At 40.3% G+C, this 22,056-nt stretch overlaps 1 protein-coding gene across 3 annotated transcripts in view; it reads left to right on the top strand.

The window, feature by feature from the left end:
• The window catches only part of esrp1 (epithelial splicing regulatory protein 1), a 107,990-nt gene that overhangs the window by 34,804 nt on the left and 51,130 nt on the right, over positions 1 to 22,056 (top strand). For all 3 annotated transcript variants that reach the window (XM_073025970.1, XM_073026053.1, XM_073025886.1), the window contains exons 7-11: positions 644 to 754; positions 5,465 to 5,597; positions 14,128 to 14,170; positions 16,278 to 16,579; positions 20,833 to 21,051. In XM_073025970.1, coding sequence (XP_072882071.1) covers positions 644 to 754; positions 5,465 to 5,597; positions 14,128 to 14,170; positions 16,278 to 16,579; positions 20,833 to 21,051 — 808 coding nt within the window. The remainder of the gene's footprint in view (positions 1 to 643; positions 755 to 5,464; positions 5,598 to 14,127; positions 14,171 to 16,277; positions 16,580 to 20,832; positions 21,052 to 22,056) is intronic.

Genomic DNA, 22,056 nt, shown 5'->3' with positions numbered 1-22,056 from the left:
AGATAGATAGATAGATAGATAGATAGATAGATAGATAGATACTTTATTCATCCCCATGGGGAAATTCAACTTCATCTCCCTCCCTTCACCTGGTCTCACCTATCACTTCCCCTCCCTGCCCTCTTTTTTCTGGCTTCTTCCCCCTTCCTTTCCAGTCCCAATGAAGGGTCTCGGCCCAAAACATCAACTATTTATCGTTGAAGAGTAACAACTGTTCCCTGAACTTGGTAGTGTGGGTTCTGAAGTTCCCGTATCTTCTTCCTGATGGCAGCAGTGAGAAGAGAGCATTGCCTGGGTGGTGGGGGTCCCTGATGGTTGAGGGGTAATAACTGTTCCTGAACCTGGTGGTGTGGGACCTGAGGCTTCCTGACAGCAGCAGTGAGAAGAGAGCACAGCCTGGGTGGCGGGGGTCCCTGATGATGGATGCTGCTTTCCTGCAACAACACTCTGTGTAGCTGTGCTCAGTGGTGGGGAGGGCTTTATCAGTGATAGACTGGACCTTATCCACTACTTTTTGTAGGATTTTCCATTGTCCTTCCAGTCTCCTCTTGTGAACAGAGGAGTTTGTTCAAAATAAAATCGAACACCTAACATCGTCTGAATGGTGGGTGAAGGAATATAACTCTCTTCTTTTTATTTTCAGCAGCAAGATGGAGGTGATAGATGATAATACAGTTATCAGAGCCAGGGGGTTACCCTGGCAGACGTCTGATCAAGACATCGCCAGATTCTTCAGTGGTCTCAACATAGTTAAGTTAGTATTGGATTTTTTAAATATAATACAATCGGATAATGATAGCATAACCATTTTATTAAATTACAATATATTTATTTATCAAGTTCAAGTTTATTGTCATACAACCAAATAGAACAAAGTCCCTCCGGATCACAGTGCACCCACAAAGTATATCACACACAACACACAGAACTAAATATCACCATAAATAAATTAGTAAAATATAATTCAAAGTGCATGTAGTATGCAAAAAAAAGATCATCTGTACATCTTCCCATTGGGGAATTGAAGCCTTGTTATCCATGTGCCAGGCAAGATTACTAACCACTATAATAACAAGGAACCGTGATTGTTTACCTTGGCCTTTTTCTTTTCTGGTTTATTTGTTACTTCTCCCTTCCATTTTAATCACTATATGTTGTTTACTTTGGGTGTCTATATACACAGTCTTGTACATAGCTGTTAAGTGAATGCAATATTTGGCAACTTCTGGTCTCGATGCACGTCTATATTCACATCCTTCTACCGATGCGCAGTAGAGAGCATCCTAACCTGCTGCATCACTGCATGGTACGGAAACTGCACTACCCTGCGGCAGAGAGGAAGGTTCAACAACAGGAAGTAAAAACTGCAGCACCAGCATCATGAAGTAGGATCCCACCCATCCTGCTCATGGACTGTTTGTCCCATTCCCATCAGGGAGGGGAATAGCATCCACACTGGGACCACCAGACAAAAACAATTACTTCCCCCCCACAAGCAGTAAGGCTGATCAATGCCTCCACCTACTAACCCGCCCCTCCATACCCCCAACTACCACTACTATATCAAATCCTGGCAGTCACCTTATGTACAGACACTCTTGTGTAAATTTATGGACATTCAATTAAGAATCTACATTCTCTATTTACACTTGTAGTTATTGTGTTTTTATCTTACTGTGTATTTTTTTTGTGTTGCGCCAGATCCAAAGTAACAATTATTTTGTTTTCCTTTACACTTGTCTACTGGAAATGGCACTAAACAATCCTAAATCTTCAAAATAAACTTTTCTAAACTCTACAAGTAACAGCTTCCATGATCTCAAGCTTTGTATTTCCTCTTGAAAATCCTGATTTTATAAATGTTTCTCATGTAAAGGTGCGTATTTAACAAAAGCATTAGAAATGCAGAATCAGGTTTGTTAGCATTAATTTATCTGATGTGAAATTAGTTTTTTACAATGGCAGTACGGTGCAAACTCGTTAAATCACAAAGGGGAGTTCAGCGATTCAGAAATCTGATTGTGGAGGGGAAGATGCTGTTAAACTTGAACCAGCTCAGTCACATTCAACTGTCCCCATGTATCCAAAAAATGAAACAATGTTCCTCTGGACCAGGGTGACGACACAGTACATATAACTCACACACAACCGTCCCCATGTATACCACCAAATGAAACAATGTTCCTCTGGACCAGGGTGACGACACAGTACATATAACTCACACACAACCGTCCCTATGTATACCACCAAATGAAACAATGTTCCTCTGGACCAGGGTACACAACACAGTACATATAACTCACACACAACCGTCCCCATGTATACCACCAAATGAAACAATGTTCCTCTGGACCAGGGTACACAACACAGTACATATAACTCACACACAACCGTCCCCATGTATACCACCAAATGAAACAATGTTCCTCTGGACCAGGGTGACGACACAGTACATATAACTCACACACAACCGTCCCTATGTATACCACCAAATGAAACAATGTTCCTCTGGACCAGGGTACACAACACAGTACATATAACTCACACACAACCGTCCCCATGTATACCACCAAATGAAACAATGTTCCTCTGGACCAGGGTACACAACACAGTACATATAACTCACACACAACCGTCCCCATGTATACCACCAAATGAAACAATGTTCCTCTGGACCGACTGACAACACAGTACATATAACTCACACACAACCGTCCCTATATATATCACCAAATGAAACAATGTTCCTCTGGACCAGGGTGACGACACAGTACATATAACTCACACACAACCGTCCCTATGTATGTCACCAAACAAAACTACATCTCTCTGGACCAGGGTACACAACACAGTACATATAACTCACACACAACCGTCCCTATGTAGATCACCAAATGAAACAATGTTCCTCTGGACCGAGTGACAACACAGTACATATAACTCACACACAACTGTCCCCATGTATACCACCAAATGAAACAATGTTCCTCTGGACCGAGTGACAACACAGTACATATAACTCAGGCACACATAACACAGAGAGCAATATTACCACTAGTGAATTAACAAATAATAAGATGCATTTACTGTACAACACAAATTAAAAAGTGAACAGTATAATGCTACTGGCGCTTCACACATATTGATGAAAGCTGGGTGTTGGCAGGAAGTTCAGTAATCTCACATCCTGGGTAAGAAGGTGCTTCCCATGCTAACAGTACCTCCTGCCTGATGTTTGGGGGTCAAGGAGAATGTTGGGAGGGATCATTGACAATGTGTGACCGCACTCTGGATAATGATCTCAGTTGGGTGGACCCGTGTCCTTGATGATCCTCTCAGCAGTTGCAATCCTTGGTGGGGTCTGGCAGTCAGATGCTTCACAATTTCCATGCCAGACAGTGATGCAGCTGATCCATTCTCGATGGTGCCCCTGTAAAAATTGGTAAGAATGGGGGTGGGAGCCTTGCTCGCTTCAGTCTGCTCAGGACGAACTGCTGTGCTTTCTCAGCTAAAGAGGAGGTGTGGAGTGACCAGGTGACATCATCCATTATGAGCACAAAAATTTGGTGTCCTGACTCGCTCAACAGCTGAGCCGTTTACGTGCAGTGAGAAGTGATCAGTCTGCATCTTCCTGAAGTCCACAGTCACCTCTTTAGTCATACGTAGAATAATTATAAATTCTTTAAATCAAACAATTATGACTACAGATTGCTTTGCCCTTGACTGTGATGAGGTGATTTACTATAGAAAATAATCACATTCGAATTGAGATACATATCTGTATTCTGCATTGTTTGATTTTGCAATTCTTTTGCTAGTTGCAAGGCTGTCATGATTCAGGGAGTTCTCAACCAATTCAGTAATGTGAATAACAGTAATTTCCATGACTGTAAATTCTGTACACAAATAATTTTCAATAGAAGCTGCTAGATATTGGTTTTTAGAAACTTACAATGTAGATTTAAACCTTCATGCCTGTACCGGATCTTGTTGTTCTACACTCTTTATATTGCCAACATTCTGTAAGCTCCTTATTCCACAGAATTGTGCATTTAATTCTAGAATTAAAGAAAAACTCCTCTCTGAAACAGTTGTTATTGGACCTTGATCGAATTTGATGTCTTTGAACCACTTGCCAAAATCTTCACCTTGAAACCCTCTACCTTGTCATCTCTTGAATAAGCTAAAATTCAAACTTAATGTAAATTTCTCAGATCTGCAAACTTCTTGAGAATTTCTGATCAGTAACTAAATATGAGTAAATAATTAAATTATTACACCTGTCTAAGTGTGGACACTTTACCCAGTTGTTCTGGGTATTTCCTTTCAATTAATTACTTTATATTTGATGCACCATCAATAACTCTCTCTGAGACGTAAAGGCGAGATATTGGCTTTTATTGACTGGAAGAAGGAACAAGCAGTGGTTGACCACCATACTACATCCTGGAGACAGAGAGACCGGGCTCAGACCTCAATCGCCTTTATACAGGGGTCAGTGGGAGGATCCACAGGAGCAGTCAGCAGGGGGTGTGTCCAGACAGGTATATGTAGTTCACCACAATATTCTCCACACAAATTATAAACCAGAGAACATGGAACAGTACAGTACAGTGCAGGGCTTTCAGCTCAAGATGTTGTGTTGACCTTTTATCCGACTCTCAGATCAATCTAATCCCTTCCCTGTCACATAACCCTCAATGTTTCTGTCATCCATATGCCTATATAGGAGTCTCTTAAATATCTTTAGTGTGTCTGCCTCAATCACCACCGCTGGCAGGGTGTTCCACACACAAGCCTCTCTATGTGTAAAACAAGTGACCTCTGACATCTCCCCGATACTTCCCTCCAGTCACCTTAAAATTATGCTCTCTCACATTAGCCACTTCTACCCTGGGGAAAATTCTCTGACGATCCACTCTATTTATGCCTCTTACCATCTTTTACACCTCTTGTACTCCTCATCTTGAAAATCTCTACCTTATCATCCCTTGGATAAGCTAAAATGCATACTTAATATAGGTTTGTCAGAGCTGCAAACCTTTAAAGAATTTTCATTCGGTAACTGAAGAGGAATACATCCAGCCAGCGGTGTAGTGGCACCTGTACCGGACTTCGAGGTGAGTGGTCCGGGCTTCGAACCTGGCCAGCTCCTTGCATGCTCTCCATCCGTGTTCAGCTGAGCATCGAGCAGGCAACTCGACCCTGTAAAAACAGACAAAGGCTAAAGAAACAGCACGGTTGCCTCCTGATGTGCCAGTGAGGTGCAGAGGGATATCACGTATTATATTATAACTGATGAAGAAACTTTTGGTTATTACGGGTAGCTAAGTACAGACATTTTATATAACTGGATTGGCTATTCACTTTCAATTTATTATTTTATATTCTCATATTTCTAATATTTGTATATGTTGCTGTCATTGCCTTTTAAATATCAGTGATTTTTTTCTTAATTTTAAAGGGGTGGTATAGCACTTTGCCTGAATTTTCAGGGACGACGGAATGGAGAAGCACTTGTGAGGTTCATCAATAATGAACACAGAGACCTGGCACTACAGAGGCATAAACATCACATGGGCAGTCGATATATTGAGGTAGGCCAACATCTTAGCTTGCTTGAGTTTGAATTGCCAGTCAGGGAAAACCACTTTCAGGAAAATATGGCTGTTGGCTGGCCCATGGCACATGGTATTCCCAAGTGGACTGCCTAGGCCTGCAGACCATGCAAGAGTGGTTGAGATGGTACATTAATATCATGAAATCTCACTATTCCCAAAGCAGAAGGAATAATGGTGTCAACTAGTTTCTCAACAGGGAGCAAAGCAGAAATCAGAAATGCAGGATTCCCTAAAGGTTAACTTGCAGATTGAGTCAGTGGTGAGGAAGGCAAATGCAATGTTAGCATTCATTTCAAGAGGACTAGAATATAAACCCAAACTGTAATGCTGAGGCTTTATAAGACATTGGTCAGACTGCACATGGACTATTATGAGCAGTTTTGTGCCCCTTACCTAAGCAAACAGGGTGGTGAATCTGTGGAATCCATAGCTACAGGCAGCCATGGAGGCCAAGTCATTGGGTATATTTAAAGCTGTGGTTGATAGGTTCTTGATTAGTAAGGGTGTTAAAGTTTATGGGGAGAAGGCAGGAGAATGGGGTTGAGAGGAATGATAAATCAGCCATGATGGAATGATGGAACAAATTTGATGGGCTGATTGGCCTAATTCTGCTCCAGTATCTTATGGTCTTATGGACAGTGAGGGACTACCATGGTATGTTAATTTTCTAGTGATAACTCTCGTTTCCCAAGGCCTTCCTTAATTCCTTTTCCAGGCTTGCTCAAGGTGTTTCTTTCTTTTTCCAATATTTTTATTAAATTTCATATACACAAATACAGAATTCATAAGGATACTTATCTATACCCACTACCAAGACAAAGAAGACAAAGCTGGTTGGTAAAAAAAAAACAAGCGAAAAAAATAGTGTTTTATAATAGTAGCCCAGATCTATATTTTAATAACAATAACAATTCGAAGATTTTTTAAATAGTTCAGAAAAGGTTCCCATAGCATTTGAAAATCTTGGTTAGAATCAGAAATCGAACAATGAATCTTCTCTAAACATGACATAACATCGCATAACCATTGAGCATGTGTAGGGGGAGAACCTCCTTCCATTTAAGCAAGATCTCCCTCCTAGCCACAAGAAATATAAAAGCCAGTACCCGTGAATGAGAAGGCTCCAAAGTTATAGCCCTCTCCTCAACAATACCAAATAAGGCAGTCAAAGGATTGGGCTTAAAATTAACTTTAAAAAGTACAGAAAATTTTGGAATATAAGGCTCGAACATGACCAAAACATATGAATTAATGAAGCCTCTCCATTATTACATCTGTCACAATAAGGAGATACATCTGCAAAAAAATGAGAGAGCTTGTCTTTAGACATATGAACCCTATGTACCACTTTAAATTGTAGGAGGGAATGATGAGCACATAATGATGAAGAATTAGCCCTTTTGAAAATAGCCCTCCAGGTCTCATCAGATAATGAAGTCTGTAAATCCTTTTCCCAATCTTTTTTAATTTTGTCTAAAGGAGCCATTCTCAATCCCAACAACAGACCATAAATTTAAGATATTGAGCCATTATCAAAATTAAATTTTCAAATTAAAAATTACATCTATTATGTTCTTATCCGGGTTGGTAGGAACTATATGTAGTTTAGATCTTAAAAAAATCTCTAATCTGTAAATACTAAAAAAAATGGGTATTTAATAGGTTATATTTCACTGAGAGCTGCTCAAAAGAAGAGAGATTCCCTCCAACAAACAGATCCTGAAATCATTTGATACCTAATCTATCCCATTCTCTAAAAAACAGATCGGTCGTAGATGGTTTAAAAAAAAATCAGAAAAAATAGGACTAGAAAGGGAAAATCTCAATAAACCGAAATGTTTTCTAAACTGTAGCCAGATCCTCAAGGTGTGTTTAACCACCAAACTGTCAGTTAATTTATTTAAAGATAAAGGAAGAGAGGATCCAAGAAGAAAAATAATAGAAAATTTCGTAACAGAGTTGGCTTCCAAAAAGAACCATATTGGACAATCCTCACGATTAATATAATATAACCAGAACGTAAGATTTTGTATGTTAATTGCCCAATAATATAACCTAAAATTGGGTAGAGCAAAGCCTCCCTTCTTTTTAATTTTTTGAAGGTGGGCTTTATTTAATCGGGGTTTTCTGCTCTTCCATATATAGGAAGAAAGAATCGAATCTAAAGAATCAAAAAAAAGACTTAGGAATAAAATCAGGTACAACTTGAAAAAGGTATATAAATTTAGGTTAAATATTCATTCTAATAGAATTGATTCGACCAATTAATGATAAAAAAGAGAGGCGACCAATTAGAAAGTGTCTTTTTCACATAATTCATTAAGGTTAGAAAATTTTCTTTGAATGATCTTTATAGTTCTTAGTGATTGTTACACCCAAATATGTAAACTGTTTTCTTACAATTTTAAAAGGAAAGTTAATATTGGTTGGTATCAAATTATTTAAAGGAAACAATTCACTCTTATGTAAATTCAATTTATATCCTGAAAACTGACTAAAATTAGTCAGTAAAAGAAACACAGAGGGTAAAGAAGTTGCAACATTAGATATAATAAGCAATAAGTCATCAGCATAAGAAGATCATATTTAGTTTTAATTTCAATACATCTTTTGTATAGTTCAGGGTCTGGTGTCAAAGCATATTTCTGGTCTAATTGTTTTAATTGATTAACTAAATCAGTTCTCTCTTTATTAGTTTTTTTCTTAATATATGCAGTATAGGAGATAATTTGTCCTCTAATATATGCCTTAAAAGCATCCTAAATGATAAGACTAGAAGTCTCTTCCAACGCATTTTCTTAAAGAAAAAGAGTAATTTGATTCTCCAGAAATTTTAGGAAGTCCTTATTCAGATAACAAAGTTAAATTAAAATGCCCGGATCTGTTCATATAAGTGAAACCAGGAAGATTTAAAGATAGAAATACAGGAGAATGGTCAGATACAGCTATTTCTTTATATTCAATGGATAGAACTAATGGAATCATTTGACTATCAATAAAAAAAAATCAAACCTGGTATGGGAATGATGGACATGAGAGAAAAATGAATACTCCCTTTCTGCTGGGTGAAAAAAATCGCCAGACATCAACAATATCGCACTTCATTAGAAAGGATTGAATAAATAAAGCTGATTTATTAGGTGTGGCTGATTTAAGAGAAGAATGATCTAATACTGGGTCTAGACAACAATTAAAATCTCCTCCCATCACTAAAAAATAAAAACTCAAATCTAGCAGGAATGAAAAGAAACGCTCAAAAAATCCTGGGCCATCCACATTGGGAGTGTATACATTAGCAAATACAATTAATTTATTATCTAGTTTCCCTGACACTATGACAAATCGCCCATTAAATATCACAATATCTAATGAAGTGTGATATTGTTGACGTCTGACATTTTTTTCACCCAGCAGAAAGGGAGTATTAATTTTAACTTTATGTTAAACAAAAGAAATTGTATTATCTATAAAAATCGAGACTCCTCGAACTTTTGCTCTGAATGAAGAATGAAATTGTAGACCCCTCCACTGATTATAAAGGCATGCATTGTCACAACTACGTACATGTGTTTCTTGTAGAAAAATAATGGGGGCCCGTAACTTTTTAATATAAGCAAAAATCTTAATCCGTTTTACAAGATGATTTAACCCTTTCACTTTAAAACTAAGTAAATTAATATTTCGATCCATTATAAATTCTAATTAACAGAAGAGTTAAAAGATCTGACCATAAATTATTTGAACCAGAGAATGAACCATAAAATAAGGTACTCAAACAGAAAATCTGGATGGTAGCCCAACCCAGCTTCCAGAGAAAAACGAAAAAAGAGATCCCACCCTCTCCTCCTCCCAAAGCCAAAAATCTGGCCAAAGGACAGTCAGCATGCTAAACCCTAAAGACAACCCTCCTGAAGAAATCATGCTGGCAAAACTCCAGTCATCCAAGGTTATTATGTTCCTACCACGACAAAACAGAAAAAAAACTTAGATCAAAAATCCAAAACATAAGAGGATTCATTTTAACAATTTCAAAAAATATTTATATAGAAAACCCTCAAAAAAAAGAATAAAGTAGTAAAACAATCAAAGAAAATATCAAAAGACAAGATATATAAACGGTCAAAATGTGGGTTTATTAAAACCTTATTCTATCCAACATTAAAAAGATAATTGCTCTTGTAAGAGATATAACGCAATTAATCTTCTGCTTTCAAAAACTTCTGCGCATGTTCAACCGATCCCAGCCATTTCTGCACACCATTTTTCAGAACGATTCTAAGACATGCAGGGAAATAAAGAAAGGGCTTAAACCCTTTCTTATAAAGCAACGACATGACCTCTTTGTACTAGCACGTTCAGCCATAACCTCCGGTGTATAATCTTCCACGAATCTGACCATCTTCCCATTGTAATCAATCATTCCTACTCGATGGGTATGACTTATTAAAAGCTCCTTAGTACGAAATTCGTGAAACATAAAATAACCGATCTAGGACGCTCTCCCAACTTTGGTTTGGGGACCAGTGATCGATGGGCACGCTCCAACTTAGGCACAGACAGTAATAAATCAGGGAATAGCTGCTTCAGAAAGCTTGCAAAGAACTCCATGGGGTGGGCACCTTCAATCGATTCTTCAAGACCCAGAATACATAGGTTGTTCCTTCTGCTTCTACTTTCCAGGTTGGTAAACTTTGTTAATTTTTCATTAGATAATGATAATTTTTTGCAGAGCTTACTCATGTCTTCTAAGTCTGCTTTCAGTATCAACAAAGTTTCTTTATTCTCCTTAATTTGCTTTTCATGTTCGATTAGAGTTTGTTGAATAGTGTCCAACATTGAAATTCCTCAGAGAGTTCTGTTCTTTGCTTCTTAAGGAAATCTCCAATTGATTCCAAAGTGGTTGGAGAATCATCTTCTTTTTCTTTTGTAGAGGCATTCGTCTTTCTCAAAGACATAATATAGTAGAGCAATATTAAGATTTATAATAAGGTTTCAAAAAACAGGTAGGAAACAAAAAGATAGATAAGGTAGAAGCAAGTTCAAAAAGATATTACCCTATTGGCTGCCAGCAGGGCTCTCCAATGTGTTTCAAGGTAAAGTTACTTACAAAGCACATATATTTTAGCGTATACCACCCTGAGATTCATTGTCTTGTGGGCAGTTAATCCAAAACACATAACAGAATCAATGAAAGACTGTACCCAACAGGATAGACAAAAAAATCAATGTGCCAAGTCAACAAACTGTGCAAATACAAAAGAGAAAGTCATAATAATAAATATGCCTTGCTGCTCTACCCTCTGATGGGGAAGGCAACAGGAGTAAACCCTAAGGAAATATCCAGAGCTGGAGTCCCTAAGGCAGTCTCGTGTTGAGTTCAGCGCTGGCTAGTAACTCCTGCAAAACTGCTGGTGCTAACTGTATCAGTCTCTGCCATTCCTTTGGATCTATCAGCTTGCTCCCCATATTGTACTGCCCAGGCTTATGTATTGACATCGACAGCTAGGACACATCCATGGTCAACCTCGACCAACAGAGGCCATCAAAATTGATGTGTGCCGGTAAACGTTGTCCTTCATATGCAAAGATGACAGGAAGCCAGTGCCAGAGAGTTTTTACTGTGAAAAGTCTCGGAAGTCTGAGTCCAGTGGTCAGAGTAGTCGTCACAAACTGGTGTCTTGGTTGCAGTGGATGACCATGGCTCCTTTTGTGCCTCCTCACACCCTTAACTCTTCACTCTTGTCACCAATCTGCCTTCCTGGCCATCACATCTCACAGTACATCTCAGCCACCCAGTCTGCCGGAACTGAATTGATGTGTAATCCATTTTCAAATAATCCAATGTTCACCACATAGCATGGCTTCAGAAGAAAATGTCTCTTTTTGCAGTCTCCAAGCATAACCTTTCTTCAGAAAGCTACAACTTAAGCTGAACTTGTGATACTTTTGCTTATGATGTAATGAGGATATCTAGATGAGCAGTGTGATACTGAATAACTGGGGTTTAAAAATCTGGGGGTGAAGCAGAGTAGCTGGGGGGCAGTAACTAAAATATGGTTATCCCCTGTTGAATTCTGATGCTTTTAATCCAAAGTTCCTTCAGACATCAGGAAAGTGGCACAAAACATTGCTTCACAATTGTTTTATTAAGCACTGATAGAACATTAAAATTGAAAACAGTGATAGAGGTCTAGTAAGTGAAGAAAGAGAGAAGCAAAGATGGCACTGCTGTGTAGATAGTTATTTTAATACCCATAGATAAGAAACATCCCATTCAAATTTGTAAATAAGAGTCAGCCAATCAGAAAGTTGCTATTGAAACAATGCAGCACCAGAAAAGCTTCCAGAGTTTTCCAGAATGATACAAAAGTAACCACTAGGGAGCACACAGAACAACTGTATACACACTGTGATCACTCGGGGGCACACTGAACAACTTTATATACAAACAGTGACCACTAGGGGACACACTGAGCAAATGTATATACATACTGTGACCACTAGGAAATATACTAAACAGTTACATGTGTATAAGTAGTTATATAAAATTCAAGTAGGCAATAAATTGTTAAACTGCAAAGAAAAGCTTCTTCCTTTATCCTCTGCCTATCACCTCCTCTGGTCCCTTCCTCCTTCCCTTTCTGCCATGGTCACTGTCAGATTTCTTCTTCTTTAGCCCTTTGCCTTTTGCACCTATCACCTCCCAGCTTCTTATTCCCACCCCCCCCCCCCGCAATCTGGCTTCACTTATCACATGCCAGCTTCTTAATCCCCCCCAACACAATCCACCTGGCCTAACCTATCACCCCACAGATTCTTAATCCACCCCCATCTGGATTCACTTATCGCTTGCATCTTCTTAATCCTTTCCCCCATACAATCCACCTGGCCTAACCTATCACCTGCCAGCTTCTCTTCCTTCCTCTCTCCCACCTTCTTATTCTGGTGCCTTCCCCCTTTTCTCCCATCCAGATTAAGCATCTCGGCTCGAAGTATCGCTGGTTTATTCCCTTCCGTAGATGCTGCCTGATCTGCTGAATTCCTCCAGCATTTTGTGTGCACTGCTCTGGGCTTCCAGCATCTGTACATTCTCTGGTGCTTATGACGCAGAATTCACATGTTAATATTAAGCATTTCATAGCAGAGTTATCAACTCAGCAGGTCAGCCAGCATCTATGGAGAGTAATAAACAGGCCAAAACTGTACTTTAGCATTTGTACCTGTAGTGCTTTTTACTGCATTGAAATGTGTTAAGTGTAAATTATAGGATTGAAAAAAACTGATAAAGAGCAGAGTAATTTTCTGTGCTTTTGTAATAAAATGCTGTAAGGAGTCCATAAGGCATAGGAGTAGAATTAAGAGAATTGGCCATCGAGTCTGCTCTGCCGTTCCTTCATGGCTGATTTAATTTCATTGTAATTGCCAGTTTATAAAGCAAATGTTTTAAGTGTTAACACAAACAACAAGGCGATCTCTAAATCACAAGGCCATTACAAATGAGAAAGGTAAGGTCTATTTTACTCAGCACACAAAAATTCTGGAGGGACTCAGTAATTTGAACCAAAGGAGATTGGAGGCCCAGTGCCTGTCTTGAAGTTGGAGAGTTGGAGGACTGACCATGTGGGTGTGAGGGAGGGACAGGGCTTGTTCTGCTGTGGTTCTTTTGTTGCTTGTTGTGTTCTGTGTTGTTCTGCCGAGCATTGTGTGCTTGCTATGTTGGCGGCAGAATATGGGAAATCTCGAGGGCCGCTGCCAGCACATCCTTGGATGCTTTGGCTATCAACACAAGCAAAACATTTCTCAGTGCGTTTGGGTGTACATGTGATAAATCAATCTGAAACTGAATTGGAATCTGTTCCTCAAGATCCTATTCATGTCAACCTGAATCTGAAACATGACGTTTTGGGCCAAGACTGGAAAGGAACAGCCGAAGCCACATTAAGAAGTTGGGGAGAGGAGAGATAGTATAAGCTGGCAGTGACGGGTGAGACCAGGTGGGGGGGAGGGGATGAAGTGAGAAGCTGGGACTTGATAGGTGGAAGAAGTAAAGGGCTGAAGAATAAAGAATCTTGGAGAGAACAGCGAACCAAGGGAGAAGAGGGACAAAGAAAAAAGAAAATGTTAATTGTTTGCAAACACAAGGAAATCTGCAGATGCTGGAAATTCAAGCAACACACACAAAATGCAAGATGAAGGGTCTCGGCTCGAAACGTCGACAGTTCTTCTCCCTATAGATACTGCCTGGTCTGCTGTGTTCCACCAGCATTTTGTGGATGTTAATTGTTTATTGCTTTCCGCAGATGCTGCCTAATCCAGCATTTTGTCTGTATTGTTCTGGATTACCAGCATCTGCAAAATCTCTTGTGTTTGTCTGTAAAGCAAACGGGCTTTCATTTGTTTGATCACCAGGATATCGGAAAGCACTTTATAAACAACAAAATACTGTGTTGTGTTGAGGGGAATGCCCAGATCACACAATATCCTCATTGTTAACCTTTTAAAACAGGTATACAAGGCAACGGGGGAAGATTTTCTAAAGATTGCTGGAGGTAAAGAATATTTTATCCTTCATTATTAAAGCATCTACCTCAACCATTTTAACATTTTCCAAACCAGTAAAATTAGGTACCCAGGAAGTAACCCAATTCTTATCAAAGGAAAATCAATTTGACTTATTAGGGATAAACTCTCATCACTGTGTGTAAGAATTTGTACATTCTGCATGTGACCGTGTGGATTTCAAAGTTCAAAATAAGTTTATTATCAAAGTACATAATGTCACCATATACAATCCAGAGATTAATTTCCTTGTGGGCATTTACAGTAAATACAAAGAAACACAATAGAATCAATAAAAATTCGCTCATAACAAGATAGACAAACGACCAATCTACAAAACACTGTGCAAATACAAAACAAATAAAAGAGAAAAAAATATAAATAATCAGAATCAGGCTTAATATCGCTAGCCTTAGAACATAAGAAATAGGAGCATGAGTAGGCCATCCAGCCCATCAAGCCTGCCCCACCATTCAATAAGATCATTGCTGATTTGTCTGTAAACTCAGCCCCATAACCCTTAATTCCCTTACTATGTAAAAATCTATCTAACTGTTTCTTAAATATATTTAGTGAAGAAGCCTCAACTGCTTCCCTGGGCAGAGAATTCCACAGATTCACCACTCTCTGGGAAAAACAGTTTCTCCTCATCTCCATCCTAAATCTTCTCCCCTGAATCTTGAGGCAATGTCCCCTAGTTCTAGTTATGTCATGTTACTTGTTATTGTAGATGCAGTACACTGCATACATAATAAAACTAAACCATGGTAAGAAGTATATATATATTAAAAAGTTAAATTAAATAAATAGTGCAAAAAGAGAAAGTATGGTAGTGAGGTAGTGTCTGTGGGTTCAATTACCCTTCAGAAGTCTGAGGGCAAAGGGGAAAAAGCTATTCCTGAAATGTTGAGTGTGTCTTCAGGCTCCATTACCTCCTTCCTGATGTTAGCAATGAGAAGAGGCCATGTCATGGTGAAGGGCGTCCTTAATGACAGATGCCACCTTTCTGAAGCATTTCTCCTTGAAGATGTCCTTGATGCTGGGGAGGCATGTGCCCATGATGGAGCTGGCTGAGTTTAGAACTTCCTGCGGCTTTCTCTGATCCTGTGCAGTGGCTCCTGCATACCAGATGGTGATGCAACCAGTTAGAATGCTCTCCACGGTACATCTGCAGAAATAAATAAGCAATAAATATCAAGAACATGAGATGAATCTTTGAAAGTGCGTCCGGGTTTTCTCTGGGTGCTCCAGTTTCCTCCCCCATTCTAAAAACATATTGGTTTCAGTTATTAAGTTGTGAACATGCTATGTTGATGTCAGAAACATGGCAATATTTGCAGACTGCTGCTAGCAGCCCCCAATGGCATTTCATTGTATGTTTCGATGTACATGTTTCCAATAAAGTTAATCTTTAATCTTTTATTGTCATTTGCTTTTGGATTTATTTGTGTTTTATTTTATGAACAATATTTTTCCATTTTTAGAACCATAGAAAAATACAGCAGGCCCTTTGGCCCATCTAGTTTGTGCTGAACCATTTTAACTGTCTACTCCCATTGACCTGCACGGAACCATAGCCCTCCATATCCCATCCATCCATGTACCAATAAGTTTCCCCTCATTTTCCCTGTAAACTTTTCACTTTTTGCCCTTACCCCATGACCTCGAGTTGTAGTCTCACCCAACCTTTGTGGAAAAAGTTTGTTTGCATTTACCCTAACTATACCCCTCATAATTTTGTATACCTCTATTAAATCTCCCCTCAGTCTTCTATGTTTCCTGGAATGAAGTCCGAACCTATTCAATCTTTCCTATAACTCAGGTCCTCCAGTCGCAGCAACATCCTTGTAAATTTTCTCTGCACTCTTTAAACCTTATTTACATCATTCCTGTAGGTAGGTGATCAAAACTGCACACGATACTCCAAATTAGGCCTCACCGATGTCACCTTCAACAAAACATCCCATCCCCTGTACTCAGTACATTGATTTATAAAGGCCAATGTACCAAAAGCTTTCTTAATGACCCCATCTACCTACGATGCCACTTTCAATGAATTATGGACCTGTTTTATGACATTAATTTTGCACTTACCAGGTACCTCCAACGAAGTAGCACAGTTCCTATCAAAGGAACATCAAGTCATCATTCGAATGCGTGGTCTTCCCTTTGTGGCCACAGCAGAGGAGGTCCTGGCATTTTTTGGATCAAATTGTCCAGTAACAGGTGGAAAGGAAGGAATACTTTTTGTCAACTACTCTGATGGGAGGCCAACGGGTGATGCCTTTGTATTATTTGCCTGTGAGGAATACGCCCAAACTGCACTCAAGAAGCACAAGGGCTTGTTGGGGAAGCGCTACCTCGAGCTGTTCAGAAGCACAGCTTCTGAAGTACAACAGGTTAGTACTGTGGTGTTCCTCCACCGTATCCAGCAATGACAGGAAACCTGTTAAACTGGAAAAGCCGTTCCACTCTGTCAACCTCAGAAGTTCAGGTGCAGTGCTACGAGCAGTTGACACAAACTGGGGTCTTCCTTGATTGCAGTGGATGACCATGACTTCTTCTGTGCCTTGTCATGTCCTTCGCTCCTCACAGAGCGTTACAGAACCACCTTCCTGGACATTGGATCTCACTGTTGATCTCACTCGCCCAGTCCGCCTTCACTTACTAAGACAGGCAAGTCCTAGAGGTATGAAGCCCACCAGCTACCTTCACCTGGTTCAGCTGGTACCAGTGTAGCAGCGAAGCAGTTTACCAGGGTGTGGTAGCTGTCTTATGCAGAGCCAAAGGTGGGAGATGAGTGTTCAGTGGGACCAAAGGTGAGTGAACTGCTTTGGAATGGACATGACAAGCCCCTTTCACCAGAGATGACACCCCTCCCTAGACACCCCATACAGCCCGGTTAGGGTTCATACTGTACTGCTCTCTTTAATTATACTTTGGAGCACCACAAGCTACTTATTGAAGGTGATACAAAGTGCTAGAGCACTCAGCAGGTCAGGTAGTGTCTATGAAGGGAATACACAGTCGAGACAAGACCCTTCATCAGGACATCAATTCCATAGAGTCCTCTCCATAGATGCTGATGAAGGGTGTCAGCCTGAAACATTGACTGTTTATTCCCTTCTGTCGATGCTCCCTGACCTGCTGAGTTCCTCTGGCATTTTGTATGTGTTGCTCTGGATTTTCAGCATCTACAGAATCTTTTGTGTTTATTGAGGTGCATGCTCCTTTCAATACTTTTGTGAGATTATTTGTCTTTGAACATTTGTATGTCTTCATGAACACGGTAAACTAACAATTGGGAAAATGATTTTCACTGTTTATAGAACAAAGAACATGGAACAGCGCAGCACAATACAGGCCCTTCAGCCCATGATGTTGTGTGGAAATTTAACCTACTCTAAGATCAATCTAACCTTTCCCTCCCGTGTAGCCCTCAGTTTTTATATCATCCATGTTTCTTTCTGAGAATTTCTTAAATGTTCCTAGCAGTCATTCCATGCACGCTCCTACATTCCGTCATGGCTGATTTATTATCCCTCTCAATCCCATTCTCCTGCCTTCTCCCCATATCTTTTGTTGCTCTGACTAATCATGAATCTATCAGCCTCTGCTTTAAATGGCATGGCTTCCACAGCCGTCTGTAGCAATGAATTCCACAGATTCACCACCCTCTGGCTAAAGAAATTTCAAATCATCTCTATTCTAAGTAGAAGTCCTTCTATTCTGTGGCTGTGACCTCAGGTCCTTGACTCCATCACCACAGGAAACATTCTCTCCATATCCACACTATCAAGGCCTTTCAATATTTGACATGTTTCAATAAGATTCTCTTCATTCTTCTAAACTCCAGTCAGTACAGGCCCAGTGTCAGCAAACACTATTCATATAATAACCCTTTCATTTCCAGAATCATTCTCATGAACCTCCTCTGGACCCTCTCCAATGCCAGCACATCATCTGTTAGATTGGGGACCAAAAACTCCAAGCATGGTCTGACCACTGTCTTAAAAAGCCTCAGCATTACATCCTTGTTCTTATGTCCTAGTCCTCTCAAAATCAATGCTAGAATTGCATTTGCCTTCCTCACCACTCAACCTGCAAATTAGCCCTTAAGGAATCCTGCACATGGACTCCCAAGTCCCTTTGTGCCTCTGATTTTTGAATTTTCTTCCCATTTAGAAAATAGTCTATACCTTTATTCCTTCTACCAAATTGTATGACCAAACACTTCCTTAAACTATATTCCATTTGCCACTCCTTTGCCCACTTTCCCAATCTCTCCAAGTCCTTCTGCAGACACTCTGCTTCCTCAACACTACCTGCCCCTTCACCTGTCTTTGTATTGTCTGAGAATTTGATCACAAAGCTATCAACATTGTCATCCAAATCATTGGCATATAACGTGAAAAGAAGCAGACCCAACACAGTCCCCAGTGGAACACCCCTGGTCACCGGCAGCCAACCAGAAAAGGCTCCCTTTATTTCCACTCTTTGCCTCCTGCCAATCAGCCACTGCTTTACCCTTGCTAGAATTTTCCCGTAATACCATTGGATCTTATCTTGTCAAATAGCCTCACTTGTGGCATCTTGACAAAGGCCTTCTAAAAATTCAGTTATACAACCCTACTGATTCTCCTTTGTCTATCCTGCCTGTTATTTCCTCAAAGAATTGAACAAATTTGTCAGGTAAGGTTTCTCCTTAAGGAAACCATGCTGACGTAGCTCTATTTTATCATGTGCCAAAGTCCAAGGAACTTTTCTACCTTCAGGCTCTTCAGCTTCCTTCCTTCCCCTTAGTAATAGCAACTATACTCACTTCTGCCCCCTGATGCTCCAGAATTTCTGGAATACTGCCAGTGCCTTCCACAGTGAAGTCAGACACAAAATACTTCTTTTGTTCTTCCGCCATTTTTTTGTCCCCCATTACTACCTCTTGAGCGCCATTTTCCAGTGGTCTGATATCCACTCTCACCTCCCTTTTACTCTACTTTGAAAAAGCTTTTGGTATACTCCTACCTTCATATTTCATCTTTTCACTCTTTATGGTTTTTATAGTTGCCTTATGTTCTGTAAAAGCTACCCAATCCTCTAACCTTCCATTATCTTTTTATATATTATTTGCCCTCTCTTTAGCTTTAAGCTGTCTTTGACTTCCCTTGTCACCCATGGTTGCCTCATCCAGCCTTTAGAAAACTTGTTTATCTTTCGGATGTATCTATCCCGTGCCTTCCATTGCTCCTGGAAACTCCAGCCACTGCTGTTTGGCTGTTCCACCTATTTAGTCCTAGTCAAAACACAGGACAATTTACAATGACCGATTAGCCTACTAACCGTAACGTCTTTGGACTGTGGGTGGAAACCCAAGCACCCAGAGGAAACCTACGCGGTCATGGAGAGAACGTACAAACTCCTTACAGAGGACAGCAGAACTGAACTCTGAATTCTGACGCTCTGAACCATAATAGTGTTGCCCTAATCACCACGCTACCATGGCACCCTCTTGTGTAGAGAAATATGGGAGGATGTCAAAGACAGGCTTTTTGTTACACCGAGAGTGGTGGCGTGCTGCCAGGGGTGGTGGTACAGACAGATACATCAGGGACATTTAAGAGACCCTTAGATAGGCACATGGATGATAGAAAAATGGAGGGCTATTTAGAAGGAGAGGGTTAGATTGATCTTGGAGTAGGTTAAAAGGTTAGCACAACATCATGGACCACAGAGCCTGTAGTGTGATGTTCTATGTAACATCATGTAACCAGCAAAATGAAGAAGGATTCCACCCACCTTACTCATGGACTGTTTGTCCCACTCCCATCAGAGAGGAGGCTATGTAGCATCCACACCAGGACCACCAGACTCAAAAACAGTTACTTTCCCCAAGCAGTAAAGCTGATCAACAACTCCACCCACTAACCCACCCCATCACATCCCAACCACCACTACTTTATTACTTCCTGTCAGTCACCTTAGGTACAGACATTTCTGTGCCTAGCATCACTTTATTAAACTGAATACATAACCTATTGTATGTATTTATATTTATTTTGTTTTTTATTATTACTGTGTTTGTTTGGGTGGGGGGGGTGGAGATGCATCTCCACCTTCCCTCCGCCAGCCTGCAGGCAACCCTTGGGCAAGGTGTAGCACCTGCTGTGCCCGCCCGATTAGGGTCATGTGAAGTACATGGGATCAGGTGGTGGATGGCAGTATGAGCAGCTGGTGCGTATCACAAGTCCTGGTTATGCGGTCACTAATCTCCAGGCAACCTCTGAAGAGCACTGATAATGGCTGGGGTCACTTGTCTTGTAAAGACACTGCCCAGAAGGCAATGGCAAACCACTTCTGTAGAGAAATTTGCCAAGAACAATCATGGTCATGGAAAGACCGTGATCGCCCACTTCATATGACTCGGCTCATAATGGTGATGATTACAATGTGTTCTTTATATTATTGTGTGTTTTTTTGTGCTGCATCTGATCTGGAGTAACAATTATTTCATTCTCCTTTACAGCTGTGTACTGGAAATGACATTAAACTATTTGAATCTTGAATCTATTCACCGATGCATATGATGATAAACTCGGCCTTGACTTTGCCTTCCACATCGATAACACAAAATATTCCTTATTTGAATTCCACACAGGTTCTTAACAGGTACAGGTCAACACCCCTGATTCCCGTTGCCCCCGCTCCTATCGTTCCTGTGAGACCTCAACCATTTGTACCTTCTGCAAGTATTCGTGACTGTGTCCGTTTACGAGGCCTGCCCTACACTGCCACAATTGACGATATTCTGCAGTTCCTGGGGGAATTTGCCTCTGATATTCGACCTCAAGGAGTGCACATGGTATTGAATCACCAGGTGAGGTAGTAAATCAAATTAAATTCCAAAGTAATTTCAAAATTCTAAGTAAATTTTATTATTAGAATACATATGTACGCTATAATGAATCTCACCGTAGACAATACAGAGATTCATTTTCCTGCGGGAATAATAACTATAACAGGATCAATGAAAGATCAGCCAGAGTGCCGAAGACAACAAACTGCGTAAATGCAAATATAAATAAACAGCAATTGGCTAGGGTTAAATCGGGGGTTGCTGCATCTCTGAATAGACAAATTGCATACAGTGACCTGGAGAGAAGTCATCTGGATAGTGAAAGACTGATCAGAGTGACGTGCAGTGCCAGTGCACACGGTGCCAAGCAGGATACTGCCAGCAGCTCATAATTTAGATTTTAACCAGCTTAGAGCCAATATGTATTCTGCAAGCTGCTGGGTGATACAGCTTGTTGGACGAGTTGAGCCTATTCAGAGCTATATATAAAATAAAATAGAATATTTTGTACAATTATACAAAAACTTGGGTATGCTTGAACAGTTGCTGGTAATCCAGCGAAACATACACGGAATGCTGGGGGTACTCCGCTGGTCAGGCAGCACCTATGGAGGGTAGTAAACATACAAGGTTTTGGACTGAGACCCTTCATCAGGTCCTGATGAAGCTGGAGCATTGTCAGCAGTTTTTGGGTCCTTATCGAAGAAAGGGTGTACTGGCATCGGTGAGGATCCAGAAGAGGTTCACGAGAATTATTCTGGGAATGAAAGGGTTAACATATGAGAAGCACTTGATGGCTTTGGGCCTGTACTCGCTGGAGTTCAGAAGAATGAGGGGGGGGTCTCACTGAAACCTACTGAATATTGAAAACCTAGACAGAGAGGCACACACAAACTGCTGCAGGAGCTCAGCAGGCCAGGCAACATCCATAGAAAAAAGTACAGTCAGCATTTTGGGCTAAAACCCTTCAGAGTGGATATATGGTGAGAGTGTTTCCTATAGTGGTGGGTGAGTCTAGGACCAAAG

This window comes from Hemitrygon akajei, chromosome 1, assembly GCF_048418815.1.
Source record: "Hemitrygon akajei chromosome 1, sHemAka1.3, whole genome shotgun sequence".
NCBI classification, from domain to species: Eukaryota; Metazoa; Chordata; class Chondrichthyes; order Myliobatiformes; family Dasyatidae; genus Hemitrygon; species Hemitrygon akajei.
This window is presented reverse-complemented; position numbering and strand designations above follow the sequence as displayed.